General features: G+C 45.0%; 1 protein-coding gene across 1 annotated transcript; it reads left to right on the forward strand.

Annotated features, from left to right (window-relative positions):
• Positions 1-11,727: 11,727 nt before the first annotated feature.
• LOC123398217 lies at positions 11,728-13,056 on the forward strand. The gene is made up of 4 exons (XM_045092716.1): positions 11,728-11,848; positions 11,956-12,252; positions 12,466-12,786; positions 13,004-13,056. The coding sequence occupies exons 1-4, from the start codon at positions 11,728-11,730 to the stop codon at positions 13,054-13,056; spliced, it is 792 nt and encodes a 263-aa protein (XP_044948651.1).
• Positions 13,057-16,061: the final 3,005 nt, after the last annotated feature.

Here is a 16,061-nt window from a genome sequence, read left to right on the forward strand (position 1 = left end):
GAGTGGTACTACCGCTCCCCCTGGGTGGTACTTCCGCCCGACAAAATAAAAAGCCCCCCGACACGAGAGAAGAAAAATAAGCGAAAGAGGGCCCCACACTGGTTGGCGGCAGTACCACTGGAACGGTATTACCGCTCACCAGGGCGGTACTACTGCTCATCGGGGTGGTACTACCGCTTGTGTAATTTCCTGGGCACTTAAAACAGGGAAGCTCCTTTGCTCCGGAAAAGGGACGGTGAGAAGAATGAGAGTTAGTGTCCCACCCAACTTTTCGAAACGCGAATCCCCTCTTGATAGTACGGGATTATCTATGACTCGAGTCCACCAACCCTAAATCAATAGCTAAGCACCATCTTCACTTTTACTTACTAAGGAGAATAAAACCGTCTCATGCCACGTGATAATTCTCTGAAAGAACATCGCACACGATTAGTCCGCAAAGGGTATCGTCATCAACCACCAAAATTACCTAGGATAAATTATGCTGTAACAATCTCCCTCTTTTTGGTGGGTTGATGACAATACGGTATTTGCCAAAAAATTGAACTAAGAATTCTTAGGTAACCCCAAAACCTACAAAATATAGACGGCCCCCCCTTAGATGTGTGGTCTATTTAAATATGCTTTTGGAATGCAAAGAGTACACACTAGGATCAATACCCCCCTATATTTTATAGATAAGGCTATATACTTGCGAGAACAAAATATAGTGAAAATTATTAAAGAACCATATCATAAAGGTAAAGACATAACATGATAGATGGGATAGCATATGTCTTACACCATACATAAGTTCACACACAAGTCTTGGACAAACGCAAACCAAAGCAAGCAATAAACGAGTTCCCGACATAGAGAAAACAAATGCAAATAAACACATTCACGACTCAGCAAGGCAAATCCATATTAAACTAAGATACTTTCTCCCCCTTTGGCATTGAGACACCAAAAAGAGGAGACATGAGAAGCTCAGTAGTCCTCATCATCATCTCCCTCAGACTCATGTGAAGCAGCAGACTCCTCCTCAGTAGACACCTCCTCCTCAGCAACCGCCTCCTCCTCAGACTCCGTCCACTGGATGTTGGCCTTTATCTAGTCCTCCTCATCAGTGATCTTGCCCTCTAAACCACTCTGGACATCAAGGCCAATCTTCCGCATGATCATCTTGTCACGGCTGCACGCCTTCTTGGCATTGACATGCGCCTTGTACTGACCCTTCACCTGGAAGCAAAAAAGAGCCTTCATCTTCTTCCTGAGCTTGGAGGCCTAAGAAGGTTCAATCTTGGATCTGGGAACAAACTCATAGTCAGGCTCAGGCTCGTCATCTGAGTCACTAACATCAATCTCTGGAATAGCACATGCAACGCCCCAATTCTCCTTCACACGGAGCTTGAGCACACCATGAGAGACCATGTGATCAATCACCAACAGCTAAGTGGGAAAGTTAGCACTCGAGGTGTCCTCAATCAACTTGAACAGATACAGAGCATAGATGGGCACCTTCTTCTTGTCAAACACAGCAGACCTCAACTCCATCCACATAATGTGGGAAACATCCAAGGTGGACTCGAAGTGCCGCTCCTTCCCGCAGAAAAGAAGGAGGTTGACAAGATAGGAGTCAACCTGGTCCTTGTTCCCAACACGAGTAAACAGAGAGTTGCAAAAGATCATGTGCATGATGTACAGAAAAGGCATAAGCTCGGTATGGTCACCCTTGGCAGTCTTCAGAATCCTCGAGTAAGAATGAGCTTGGACTTATGAATAGCCCGAATACCCTCAATGTGAGGCCTCGTGCAAGTAGGCTCATCCAGACCCTTGTCAGCAATGCCCAGAGAGGTCATAAACGTGTGCTAATCAAAGTGGAGCACACAGGCGCCAGTCATCTAGGTCAAGCGTCTTTCCTCATGGTCATGGAAGTGAACAGTGGCATAAAATTGAGCCACAATATGGCTGTCAAAGTCCTTGTTGAAGCCGATGATAGCACCAAGGCCCCACTTCTCACAGAGAGCATAAGCTTCAGCAAAATAAGCAGTGTGGGGATTAGAGATCATGTGTCCCATATCAATGCTCTTGACGTCCCCAAACAGGTTGGTCCATGTCTTGATGATCTTGGAATAGATAAGAGATTGAGTCTTGTTCCAAAACAAACGCCCTGCAAGAGCATCATCCTGAGGCACAAAATAGGGTTGTTCTTGCGCAACACATCAAACTCTTCTTGAGGCAACTCTTGGGGCTCTTTGGGGCCCTTCTTCTTACTGACTGTCCTCCTCACATGCTGCTTTGTGGATGAGCACTAGAACTAGCAGCTGCCTCCTCAGATGCACATGGGCGCTTGGAGCCACGCTTGGGGTTCATGTGACGATTCATAGGACTAGATCCAACACCTCGAACTCACAAGAAGAATGGCAAGAAAACATGTGTAAACAAACTGCAAGAGTGAAATAGGAAACCAAAATAGATATGGGTAGATGCAGGAAAGAAAAAGGGTGGAGGTGCAAGGACGCTAGAACCATTGTGTAGGAGCGTACTTCCGCTGTAGCGGTACTTCCACCGAAGCGGTAATACCGTCCTGGAGCAAATAACTGTTGTCAATGGAGGCGACAGTGCCGGATCACTCCATCCCACACATCTCTACTACAAGTACCAAACTTATTGCAACACAAAATCATCCACACATCCTACACATGCCATGGGAAAACAAACTAACTAGGGAATCCACACACATTGCCCTAGATCAAGATCCACCAAAATACCATGAGAGAGAGATGGGGATCAAGGGAAGTACCAGTGTCCATGGCATGAGGGAGATGGTAGTAGAGATCCCTCCGGACGAAAAATGGGAGGGAGGCACGGATAGAGGGATCGGAGCCGGCCTCCGGTGATGTTCTTGGTTGCCATAGAGAGGCAGAGTCGTGAGGATAGGGAGGGAATGGGTATGGGGGAGTTAGAACTCCCTCTGTCCCGATCTTAACACTCCACGAAATCCCCGAGGCGGTAGTACCGCCCATCAGCATGGTAGTACGGTTGGCGCGACAGTATCACCCAGTAGCACGGTAGTACCGCCTGTGACCCAAGAAACAAGCACCATAAAAGATGGGGATCTATTTGACCATGCACAGGAGAGAATAAAGCCACAAAATAAAAGAAGGTACTCCACTTTGAAACAATGTACAATGGGAAACAAAACACATTGTGGAGTGACTATTCAAGCAATTTAATGAGAAGAACTTGTGTGGAAGAGTGGTGGTGGCTGAGGCCACCTATGTTTGAGTCGGTTGGTATGGCACCGCGAAGATTTTAACCTTGGGCCCATGACCAAAACTCGTCTTTGAAGCACATGTATAACCATCAGTGACTACTGTGAAAGACTTGATTGATTTATGCATAACAAGGGGAGGGAGAGTTCATTGAGAGAACCCCCCTAAATTCATGCCTACATCTAAACAAAATAGAATGATGAGAGTGGTGGGGTGTGCCTAATTTCAATCCACATTGCTCAAATAAATGATGTTTAGATCATGCCTTAACTTGCAAAACTTGCTTCATTTAAAGGCTTCGTGAATATATTTGCAAGCTGATCATTAGTGTTGAGGTAAATGAGGTCAATCTCCCTATGCTTGATATGCTCCCAGATGAAGTGGTGACAAATATTGATGTGCTTCGTCTTGCAATGTTGAACCAGGTTGTTGGAGATTGAGATACCATTGATATTATCACAGTAAGAGGCACTTTGTCACAAGTGACATCGTAATCCTTTAAAGTTTACCTCATCCATAGCAACTGAGCACAACAGCTTGCAGCAGCCACATATTAAGCCTCGGTGGATGAGAGAGAAACACCAATTTGTGCCTTGGAAGAGCAACTTACCAGAGAGCATCGAAGGAATTGGCAACCTCCGTAAGTTGACTTCCTATCCACACAGTCTGTCGCCCAATCCGAATCCAAATATCCCGTGAAATCAAATGAAGCCCCTTTGGGATACCATAAGCCAAAGTTTGGGGTATGAGCCAAATATTGAAAGATTCGCCTGACTGCCACATAGTGACTTTCCTTAGGTGCGGATTGAAATCATGCACAAATTCCCACACTCAACATGATATCCGGTCTAGATGCACAAAGGTAAAGCATAGATCTGATCATAGAGCGATATACCTTTTGATCCACAACTTTACCATTGGGATCGAGGTCAAGATGGTAGTTGAGAGGCATGGGAGTGTTGTCCTTGGCTGGTTAGAGATCATCCATCTCAAACCTTTTGAGCATGTCTAGAGTGTATTTTTCTTGCTTGATGAAGGTTCCTTGAGTTTGTTGCTTGACCTTGAATCCAAGGAAAAACTTCAACTCTCCAATCATAGACATCTCAAACTTTTAGTCATTACCGCACCAAATTCTTCATTAAAAGCTTTGTTAGGAGAACCAAGGATAATATCATCAACATATAGTTGGCATATGAACAAGTTCCCCTTGACCTTCTTAGTAAAAAGAGTGGGGTCAATTTTCCCAACTTCAAAACCACGGTCATGTAACATCTCAGTAAGGTGCTCATACCACACACGTGGGGCTTGTTTAAGGCCATAGAGAGCCTTATCGAGAACATACACATGGTTAGGGAACTTGGTATCCTTGAACCCTGGGGTTGCTTGACATAAACCAACTCCTTAAGGGGACCATTAAGAAATGCACTCTTTACATCCATTTGGGATAATTTGAGTTTATGTTGAGAAGCAAATGCAAGCAACATGCGAATAGATTCAAGGCGAGTGACATGAGCAAAGGTTTCACCGTAGTCGATACCCTCAACTTGGGAGTAACCTTCTGCTACCAATCTTGCCTTGTTCCGAGTGACGACACCGTTCGCATCTTACTTTTTCTTAAAGATCCACTTTGTCCCAATGACATTGTGGTTCTCCTTTGGTCTTGGCACCAGTCTCCACACTTTGTTGTTCTTGAAGTTGTTGAGTTCTTCATGTATGGCTTTAACCCAATCCATGTCTTCGAGAACCTCTTGTACCTTTAGTGGTTCAATGCAAGAAACAAACACATGATGGGCACTAAAGTTTGATAATTGACTATGTGTTGTTACCCCTCTCTATAAGCTGCCATAGACATTCTCCAGCACATGAGAAAGATTTTTTAGCATTTTGGCAGTCTTGGGAGTGCATCTTTCTTGAATCTCCTGAAGGGTAAGCTGAGGAGCCTGTTTGAGACCTTTACCGCCTTTTTGAGTTTGCCCTTGATCTTGAGCTTGATTGTGTTTTTGCACTTGCTCTTGATCTTGAACTTGGTCTTGATCTTGAGCATCCTCATGGCGCTGAGTTGGATCAAGGACACCATTTGGTGCAGGACCATCTTGATGTTGATCTTCTCTTTGATCAGGATCACGGGGATGAGGGACTTTAGAATGTTCTTCGGAAGCGTGTGGGTCTTGCGTTGGAGATGGTTCCACATGAGTGGAAAGTTGTCCTTCTCCTTCAGCCACAAGGGTTTCCTCAACGGGCAGGAAGTATCCCACGCTCATTCTACTTAAGGCCTGGGGAGGAATTTCATCACCTACATGACAAATACCACTTTGCTCCATTTGGGAGCCATTATTCTCATCAAACTCCACGTTACACATCTCCTCAATGAGTCCTGAGGACTTGTTGAGGACACGCTAAGTGCAAGAGTTTGTATCATAACCAACAAATATGCCCTCTTGAGCTCTAGGTTCAAATTTAGACAATCGAGCACCTTTCTTAAGAATGAAACACTTACATCCAAACACCCGGAAGTACTTGAGGTTGGGCTTGTTGCAGGTAAGAATTTCATATGGAGTCTTGTTCAAGCCTTTGCGAAGGTAGAGCCGATTATATGCATGGCATGCAGTGTTGATGGCTTCGGCCCAAAAGTTATATGGAGATTTAAGCTCCGCCATCATGGTTCTTGCCGCATCCATCAACGTCTCATTCTTCCTTTCCGCCACACCATTTTGTTGAGGAGTGTAAGGTGCAGAGTATTGATGCTTGATTCCTTCATCACTCAGAAATTCATTTAGGGTGTAGTTCTTGAAATCGGTGCCATTATCACTTTTGATCATCAATTTCTTTGCATTATGTTGGCATTGAGCTTCATTAGCAAAGTTGATGATGGTTTGTTGAGTCTCACTATGTCTCTTGAAAAAATATACCCAGGTATATATTGAGTAATCATCCACTATCACCAAGCAGTACTTTCTTCCCCCAATACGATCATAGGATGGAGGACCAAAGAGATCCATGTGGAGGAGCTCCAAGGTCCTTTTTGTGTAGATGATAGTCATGGGGCGGTGAGCTGTCTCATGAATCTTTCCTTCAATACATTTACTACAAGCACGATCTCTCGTGAAACTCACACTTGTTAGTCCGAGAACATGACCCCCTTTGAGGAGACTTTGCAAAGATCTCATATTGACATGGGCTAGCCGGTGATGCCAAAGCCATCCCATATGAACTTTAGCCATTAGGCAAGTCGCGGCCTTAGTGGGTCGCTCCGAAAAGTTAACCACAGAGACCATTCTCGACATGCCCAACAAAGGCTACTTTAAGAGTCTTGCTCCACAAAAGGGCCACATGGTCAATGCCAAAGAAGGTACTAAACCCATAAGTGCAAGTTGATGAGCGAAAATTAAATTGTATGTGAGGGTCTCAACAAGCATAACCTTCTCAATGGTAAGTTCCGGTGAAATTACCACCTTGCCAAGACCCAATACCTTTGAAATTGCATCATAGCCAAAGGAGACTGGGTAGCAATGGATTGGTCAGGAAGAATGTCCACCACCAAGTCCTTGCTTACGACCATATCATTTGTTGCTCCACTATCAAGCAACCATGACACCCCACCAGAAGCAAACTCCTGCATAAAATCAATGCTTGGATTTAAGTACCCACTCTTTAATGGGTCCTCTCATGTTAGTAACAAGGGTCTTAGTAACCCAAATAGACCATTCAATGTACTCATCATAAGAACCAACAAACTTAGCAAAAACATTCCCATCACTGGCATGACACAAAACATAAGAGGGTTCAAAGTCGCCAGTTGTGTTGGGTAGAGGGGAATTTCCCTTCATGGCATCACCACCCTTAGAATTGTCCTTTTTCTTCTCATGAGTACCCTCCCCAAATTTAACAAAGGTTTCTATAAGCTGGGGAGGTTGCTTGGTATTCTTCTTCTTGTTCTTCTTGGACTTGGGTGCAAGCCCAACTCCTTCCTTTGTAACCACTTCCTTTTGACTGATCAAAATGTCATAAGATTCTTTTCACCTTGGATGCATGTCACAAGGCCTTTCTCAAGTTGTTCTTTTTAATTTGGAGTTCTCCTCCACAAGATGAACATTCTCACAACAGGGGTTAGTAGCATGGACATTACAAATTAAAACAAATGGAGAGCAAGTGGCTATTTCCTTAGTGAGTTTTACTTGGAGTTGAGCATGAGACTCTTTTAAAGAGACATGAGCACTCTTCAAGGCCTTGTGAGCCTTGTCAAGTGTTGCCAGCTCTTTCTTGAGTCTAACATGATCAAGCACAAGTGCACTCTTTTCAGATTGAAGCACACGGGTAAGAGAAAGAGCATGATCAAGTTCTTACTTTAACTTAGCAAGATCATCATTATGTGACTTCTCCAGAGTCAAATGAAGTCCTTGCTCCTTTTCAAGAGCAATAGAAAGATCTAAATCTCATCGGCATAGTCACGACTATGACCTTGTAATGTAGAGATAGTTTCTACATGAGATTCAGTGAGGTCATTAGCCTCTCCAAGTTGTTCCAAGAGAGTAGCAAAATGCTTCTTGGATTTTCCCTTGAGTTTTCTCATGAATTTACTAAAGGAGTTCTCCTCCTCCTCTACCTCTTCCTTTTCATCGTCCCTATCTATGGTAACGGAAATGGTTGCTTTGATGTTGGTAGTTTGAGCGTTAGGGGTTACCTTGTTGGATGCCTTGTCCATCAGGCATTTGGCAATGCGGTTCTCGTTGGGGGCCTTGAAGAGAGAAACCTTTCTTGGAGAAGAGGATGCAATGGCCACCGTGGCCATTTCCATCACTTCACCACTAGTCTCATCAGCATCATCCTCATCGGAGAGGTATTCTTGTTGAGCCACCAACACCTTCTGGGTCACCTTCTTGGGGAAGTTGTTCTTGTTTTGGAAAGACTTGGTCTTGTCTTTGTGAAAGAGCTTGCCACCATTGTGTTCCCTCTGCTCATAGGGACAATCTGACTAACATTGCCACAAATGTAGCAAGTTCTCATGCGTTGCTTTCCCTTGGACCCACTTGAGTTGTTCTTGGAGAAGTTGGGCCTTGAGTTTTTCTTGTGGCCCCAAAACTGCCTTGATGCAAGAACCATGTGCTTGTGGTAAGCATAGTTGGTGTCTTCAGGACAAGTTTCTTCTTTTTCTTCCTCATCTTCCTCCAAAGGAGCCTTGGCCTTGAAAGCAAGGTTGGGGGAGTCTTTTCTTGACCGTTGAACTCGGCGTAGAGCATTGTCAGCGGTCTTGTTCAAAATGTTCATGGCAATAAACTCATCCAACACATCACTTGAGGAAAAGGAATGAAAGTCCGGCCTTTGGCGAATGACAAAGGACATGGACTTGTAGAAAGGCATGATAGCCTTGAGAAACTTGGGCTTAATCCAAGTGTCATCCACATATTTGCTTTCATGATCCTTAAGAGCAACATCAAGAGTTGTAACTTTTCGATATAGCTCACGAGGGTCCTCATCCTCGACCATAGCAAATTCATCGACCTCATCAAGAACCACTTCATAGTTGGAACGTTGAATGCTAGAGCTTCCCTTGTATATGATGTGCTCCCCACAATCTTTGTCACGAGTGAAGGGACGCAAGTGAGGAATGTCTTCAATAGGTACAACTGCTTGAAAAATGAACACTGCAGAGTGATTGAGCTGATTATCGGCCCCTTCTCTTAGCGTGAGGTTTCTTGGATCATGTGGGTAGTACCGCTTCTCAATGATTCTCCAAAGTTGTGTTGAGCTATGGTTCAAATGAGACTTGATATGAAAAACCGAGTTAGCAAAATCATTCTTAACAAACTTTGGCTGAGGACCTAGATTAATAATATGCGGTCGATGGACCGGTCCTCCATAGACCATGTGAGGAGTAAAGGCAAATGCATTTTCCCCACTCATTCCTTGAGGCGTCTTATCCTTTTCACTACTAGCATTTTCCTTTTCGGAATTGCCCCCCAAATCTGAAGTTGTGGGATTAGCCACCGACAATGGGTCATTAGGCGGTTTGTAAATATCAAGGAAATTCTTAAGCATGTTTTTGACTTTGATAGCCACTAAGGATTTAAATGTGGACATGACCTCATTTAATTCCTCTCGGGTGACCGAGTTTGCAGCAGCTCCCTCGGGCACCTCCTCAACCCTCTCCCCATCGTCGACCATATTCTTTGGGTGGTGAAACCCTTAATAAAGGGACAAGGGTCTGATACTAGTTGAAAGGATCGATGTGGTTGACTGGGGGGGGGGTGAATAGGCAACTAACAAAATTTAAACTTTTCTTTAACCAAATTAGATTTAACAACAAATAGGTTTTCTAGATATGCAACTAAGTGAGCAACCTATATGATGCTAAGAACCACAATAATAAGCAAGAACTAAATACAGGTAAAGGTAAGAAATAACCACAAGTGGAACCGATGAAGACGAGGATGTGTTTCCGAAGTTCCTTCCCTTTGAAGGGAAGTACGTCTCCGTTGGAGCGGTGTTGAGGCACAATGCTCCCAAAGATGCCACTAAGGCCACCGTATTCTCCTCACACCTCACACAATGCAAGGTGCCGTGATTCCACTAAGTGGTGCCCTTAAAGGCGGCGACCAAACCTTTACAAACAAGGTTGGTGCAATCTTCACATCTTAATTGGAGGCTCCCAACAAGACCACGAAGCTTCACCACAATGGAGTATAGCTCCAAGGTGACCTCTTCCGTCTAGGGTGCTCAAAGACCCAAGAGTAACATGATCCGCGAGTGACTAATGGGGGGAACAACTTTTCTCTTGCTGGAACTGTGGGGAAGGTCCTTCTCCTACAAACCCTAGAGAATCAACAAGAGTTGATGGCCAGGGAGGTAGATTGGGCAAGTTTGAGCTTGTGGAGCAACAATGGAGCTAGATAGGAAAAAGGTAAAGTCTCCTCGAGGAAGAAAACCCCTATATATAGTGGGGTGGGGGAATCTGGCTGTTACCAGCACCTTGGGCGGTACTACCGCTCCCCGTGGGCGGCACTTCCGCTCAGTCACGATGAAGGCAGGTAGGAAGCCATAGAAAAAAGTGGAAGTGGGTGCGGCTTTAGGGGGCGGCAGTATCGCTGGAGGAGTACTACCACTCCTCATGGCTAGTACTTCCGCTCGGCAAAATAAAAATCCCCCCGACACCAGAGAAGAAAAACAAGTGGAAGAGATCCCGACACCGGTGGGTGGCAGTACCGCTGGAGCGCTACTACCGCTGGAGTGGTACTACCGCTCACCAGGGCGGTACTACCACTTATGTACCTTCCTGGGCACTTAAAACACGCAGTTCCTTTGCTCCGAAAAAGGGATGGGGAGAAGAATGAGAGTTAGGGTTCCACCCAAGTTTTCCAAACGCGGACCCCCTCTTGATAGTACGGGATTATAAATGACTCAATTCCACCAACCCTAAATTAATATCTAAGCACCATCTTCACTTTTACTTACTAAGGGGAATAAAACCGTCGCTTGCCACATGATAATTCTCTGAAAGCATATCACACACGATTAGTGTGCAAAGGGTATCATCATCAACCACCAAAATTAGCTAGGAGAAATTATGCTCTTCCACTCTTGTTAACATTTGTGTCCTTACTAGCGCTGGTATGCTAGTAGTTCCTAATGGCCATCAATGCATTAGAATTCCTGGAGTGGCATACTTGTTGTCCATTCCTACGTGTGACCATTTCTCCATCAAGAATGGACAACTTCATTATGTTGCATAGGAAGGAGAGGAAACTTTTGAACCAGAAGGGCTGGAACTTGAACAAGTATATGAAGAGGAACTCGCCACCGACGAAGTGGAGGAGCAACCTGATACGTCCGTTGGAAATATTCCCTAGAGGCAATAATAAAGTGGTTATTATTATATGCCCTAGTTCATGATAATTGTCTATTGTTCATGCTATAATTGTATTAACCGGAAAGCGTAATACATGTGTGAATACATAGACCACAACATGTCCCTAGTGAGCACTAGTTGACTAGCTCGTTGATCAATAGATGATCATGGTTTCCTGATTATGGACATTGGATGTCATTGATAACGGGATCAAATCATTAGGAGAATGATGTGATGGACAAGACCCAATCCTAAGAGCATCTCTAGTGGATGGTGTAAATTTGGACGTGTATATCTCCATATACACGTCCATATTCACCTTGCTAAATTATACACCTCCCAGTTTTTCAATGGAACGTGTATATTCCAACGACTATATTTTCAAACGGCTATATTTCCAACGGCCATATTTCTGATCTATATTAACCACCCCTATCACCTTTCTGCCAGCACACTTCTACCTGTGACTTCTCTTCTCACCTAGATTTCTCTATCGTCTCTCACGCAACACAATGAACACATCCACTTGGGACATGAGTTTTTCGTCATCTTCATCTGGCGATGATGAACTCATACTTGCAGCATTCGCCGAGCGCGAGGAGGAAGAGAGGAAGAACGCTCGACGCCATGGCGGATCCAAGCATGGACGTCAGTCAATCGATCGAGGAAGATATGCCAGATTTCTTCTTCCGTGAAACGACTACTTCAAAGAAGTTCCTAGCTTTCCCGAACATTTGTTTCGACGAAGGTTCGTAATTAGTACACTTCTCTGCTTTGGTCCTTTTTTCATTTCCCTGTCTCATTGACTTTTTATGCATAGATTTAGGATGTCGTGTACTTTGTTCAACCGCATAGCTGATGGTATACTTGAGCATGACTATAGTGGTTATTTTATGCAAAACAGAAGTGCTTCTGGAGCTCTTGGGTTACATCCTCTACAAAAGATGACCACGGCAATGCGGATCCTCACATATGGAATAGCAGCTGATGGTGTTGATGAGTACATCCGGTCCGCTGAGGCTACTAATTTAGAGTCTTGCAAGAAATTTGTGATCAAAGTTTGTGAAGTTTTTGGGGAAAAGTACGTGAGATCTCCAAATGAAGAAGACATTGCTAGGTTACTTGCAATAGGGGAGGAAAGAGGATTTCCCAGTATGTTAGGGAGCATAGATTGCATGCACTGGGGGTGAAAAAATTGCCCCAAAAAATGGCATGGCATGTTTAGAGGCCATGTGAACGAGCCCACTATGATCTTGGAAGAAGTTGCTTCACAAGATCTTTGGATTTGGCATGCTTATTTTGGTTTACCATGGTCTCTGAATGATATAAATGTTCTTCAACATTCTCCTGTTTTTACAAAGTTAGCCGACGGCCACACTCCTCCAGTGAAGTATAGCATCAATGGCCATCAGTACACAATGGGGTATTACCTTGCAGACGGTATCTATCCACGGTGGGCAACATTTGTGAAGAGCATGCCAGCTCCAACTAGCAGAAAGCATAAAACTTTTGCCAAGAAGCAAGAGGGGACTAGGAAAGATGTGGAACGAGCCTTTGGAGTTCTGCAATCCCGTTTTGCCATTGTTCGTGGACCTGCTAAAGGATGGAAACGTAAAGAAATTAGTGATGTCATGAAAGCTTGTGTCATAATGCACAATATGATAGTTGAAGAGGAGCGACAAACTGGTCGACAAAGATGCACTTTTGACGCAATGGGAGAAAGAGTCACAGTCTCTCGTACTCATGCAGAAGAACTGAGCTCTTTTATTCAGATGACTCAACGGATTAGAAATTCGATGAACATGATTAGCTTAAACTTGATCTAATTGACCATGTGTGGCAAAATTTTGAAAATGAGTGATGTCCTAGTTATAAGTTTGTAATCCATGTCTTTGTAATGCAGCTATCAATAAAAATATGTATGCAATGAGTGATGTAATCCATGTCCTCAACTAGAAGAAAGCATCAAATTGTTCTTACAACAACTAGCAGAAAGCATCAAATTGTTTTTACAACAGCTAGCAGAAAGCAGTAAATAGTTCTTACAACAACAACATATAGCTCACATTACTCTAGGCCGTAAGCAAGGATCTCCTTCTGCTTAGATTGGTAGAACTGCTTTTGCACATCAGTCATACCACTGGTGTCGATGAGCATGACCCTCTCATCTAATTAAAACTATCTCCGTGCATCCTCCCTCTCATTTCGTGCATCCTCCTTCTTTTTTAGTGCAATCTCCTCTTTTCGCAATTCAAGTTGTTGCGCGTAGCGAGCATTTCTTACCGCCTCTTTGATCTCATCCTTCTCTTGCTTTGCTGCCCACACAGTTTCTAATGAAAGCTTGCAAGCAATGCCATCAGCCTTACCTCTCTTGTCCTTCTTCACACCATCAGGTCTTTTCTCATGTTCAAGAGCATCAGTGCGTATCGAGGTAGCATCAGTACGTACCGAGGATGCATCAGCCAGATCATTGGTGGCTGTGCCCAAACTTTCATCAATGGTCTTCTTTTGTTTCTTTAGAGAAGTTTCAAGTTCTCCTGTCTGCCACTTTGGATGCTTCAAAAACTCTATGTAGCAATGCATCAATGTGAAAGGCTTCTTTTTTTAGGATCCATTTCCTTGAACAAAATGTGTGCATCGTTTGTCTGCACATACAAATATATGGTTAAAATATGCACAACACATATAGAATATTGCACAGCACATATTGGCACATACCTTTTCTTCTATAGTCCTTCCACTTTCTTGCCTATTTAAAATCTGCTGAAGGCAACCACAAAATTTAGAGGTATCTGTGTTAATAAATGTGTAACGACAATTGATTGCATTACCATTTCGCTCCGGCCATGATGATTCCTTGTGTCTGTTGTAGTACTCTGAAATTCTAGCCCAATAAGCATCTCGGTTTTGATCTGTCCCAACAATATCCAAACTTGTATTTGCCCATGCTGCTATGAGAACCTTGTCCTCATCACTAGACCAATTTTTTCCATTGTTGGATTTTCCTTTCTCTGTTATTGCAGAACAATGCTGAGTTGATGGAGTTGCCTGCTCTCCAATTGAACTATTTGGTTGTGTTTGTGTGCAACCAAAATCAATGGTGTCCAAGAAGGCTTGGTCATCATGCATCTGCAAGCAATCCATACATACACAGCTATTTTAGACCACAATCTGAATCAAATTGACAGGAATAGACAGCTATGTTAGTTTCAGTCCCCTGCTTCCTACCCCTCCTGTCGCTGTATCTGCTCCCCTCCCATCGATGCATCTGCTACCCCTCCCGTCGCTGCATCTGCTACCCCTCCTGTCGCTGCATCTCCCCATCCTCCCGTCGCTGCATCTCCCCCTCCCGTCGCTGCCGCTCCCCCTCCCGTCGCTGCCCCTCCCTACCTCTGCCCAGGCAATCACCCTACATCTCCCCAGGCATAGCTAGTGCCGGCCGCCACCCTACCTCTCCCCAGGCGCATCTAGCGTCGGCCGCCGCCCTACCTCTCCCCAGGAGCAGCTACCACCGGCCGTTGCCAGATCTGGTGTAGGGCGTGCGGCCCCCCGTCCCACCCTCCCGCTCGTGAGGTCGGCCGGAGAGGAAAGATCCTTACCTTGGGCGGTGGCCGGAGAACAAACGCGATGGCGATCTAGGGCGAGCTCCTCCGATCCTTCCTCCGGCGGGCGCGGGAAGAAGAAACCTCTGCTTTTCACGAGCATGGCTTCGTCGTGTTTACTTCCATGCCTGGTACCATCGTGGCCTGGGCGTGGATGTTTTACACGCCCTTTTACACGAGTCGCTGGAGGTAAAAAACTGCTGGCATGGTATATATTTGGCATACACGTCCATATACACCTTCCACTAGAGATGCTCTAAGCATAGCACAAGATCGTGTAGTTCGTGTTCTAGAGCTTTTATAATGTCAAGTATAATTTCCTTAGACCATGAGATTGTGCAACCCTAGGATACCGTAGGAGTGCTTTGGGTGTATCAAATGTCACAACGTAACTGGGTGATTATAAAGGTGCACTACAGGTATCTCCGAACGTGTCTGTTGGGTTGTATGAATCGAGACTGAGATTTTTTGCTCCGTGTGACGGAGAGGTATCTCTAGACCCACTCGGTAATACATCGTCATACTGAGCTCAATGTGACTAAGGAGTTAGCCATGGGATGATGTGTTACAGAACGAGTAAAGAGACTTGCCGGTAACGAGATTGAACAAGGTATAGGGATACCGACGATCGAATCTCGGGAAAGTGTCATACCGGTAGACAAAGGGAATTGCATACGGGATTGAGTGAATCCTCGACATTGTGGTTCATCCGAAACATGTGGGAGCCAACATGGATAGCTAGATCCCGCTGTTGGTTATTGGCTGGAGAGATGTTTCGGTCATGTGTGCATGTTTCCCGAACCTGTAGGGTCTACACACTTAAGGTTCGATGATGCTAGAGTTGTTATGGGAATCGTATATGTGGTTACCGAAGGTTGTTCGGAGTACTAGATGAGATCCCAGACGTCATGAGGAGTTCCGGAATGGTCCGGAGGTAATATTTATATATGGGAACTCCAGTTTTGATCGTTGAAAAAGTTTCAGGGTTCATCAGTATTGTACCGGGATCACCGAAAGGGTACCGGGGGTCCACCGGGAGGGTCCACCTGTCCCGGAGGGCTGCATGGGCTGAAAGGAGTGGGGAACCAGCCCTTGGTGGGCTGGTGCGAGCCTAGGAGGAGGACCAAGGGACAAGGGAGGGCAAACCCTAGGCGTGGGGGCTGCCTTGGGTGGCAAGCCACCCCCTAGGGTGCCGCCCCTCCTCCTCCTCTAGGGCTGCTGCCGCACCACCTAGGGAAACCCTAGGGTGGCAAGCCCCCTCTCCCCCCTCCTATAAATAGATAGGGTTTTGGGAGGGCTGCACAAACCTTTCACACCTCCCCTTGGCACAACCCTACCTATCCCTCTTCTCCTCCTTCG

This window comes from Hordeum vulgare, chromosome 1H, assembly GCF_904849725.1.
Source record: "Hordeum vulgare subsp. vulgare chromosome 1H, MorexV3_pseudomolecules_assembly, whole genome shotgun sequence".
In the NCBI taxonomy this organism is placed as follows: domain Eukaryota; kingdom Viridiplantae; phylum Streptophyta; class Magnoliopsida; order Poales; family Poaceae; genus Hordeum; species Hordeum vulgare.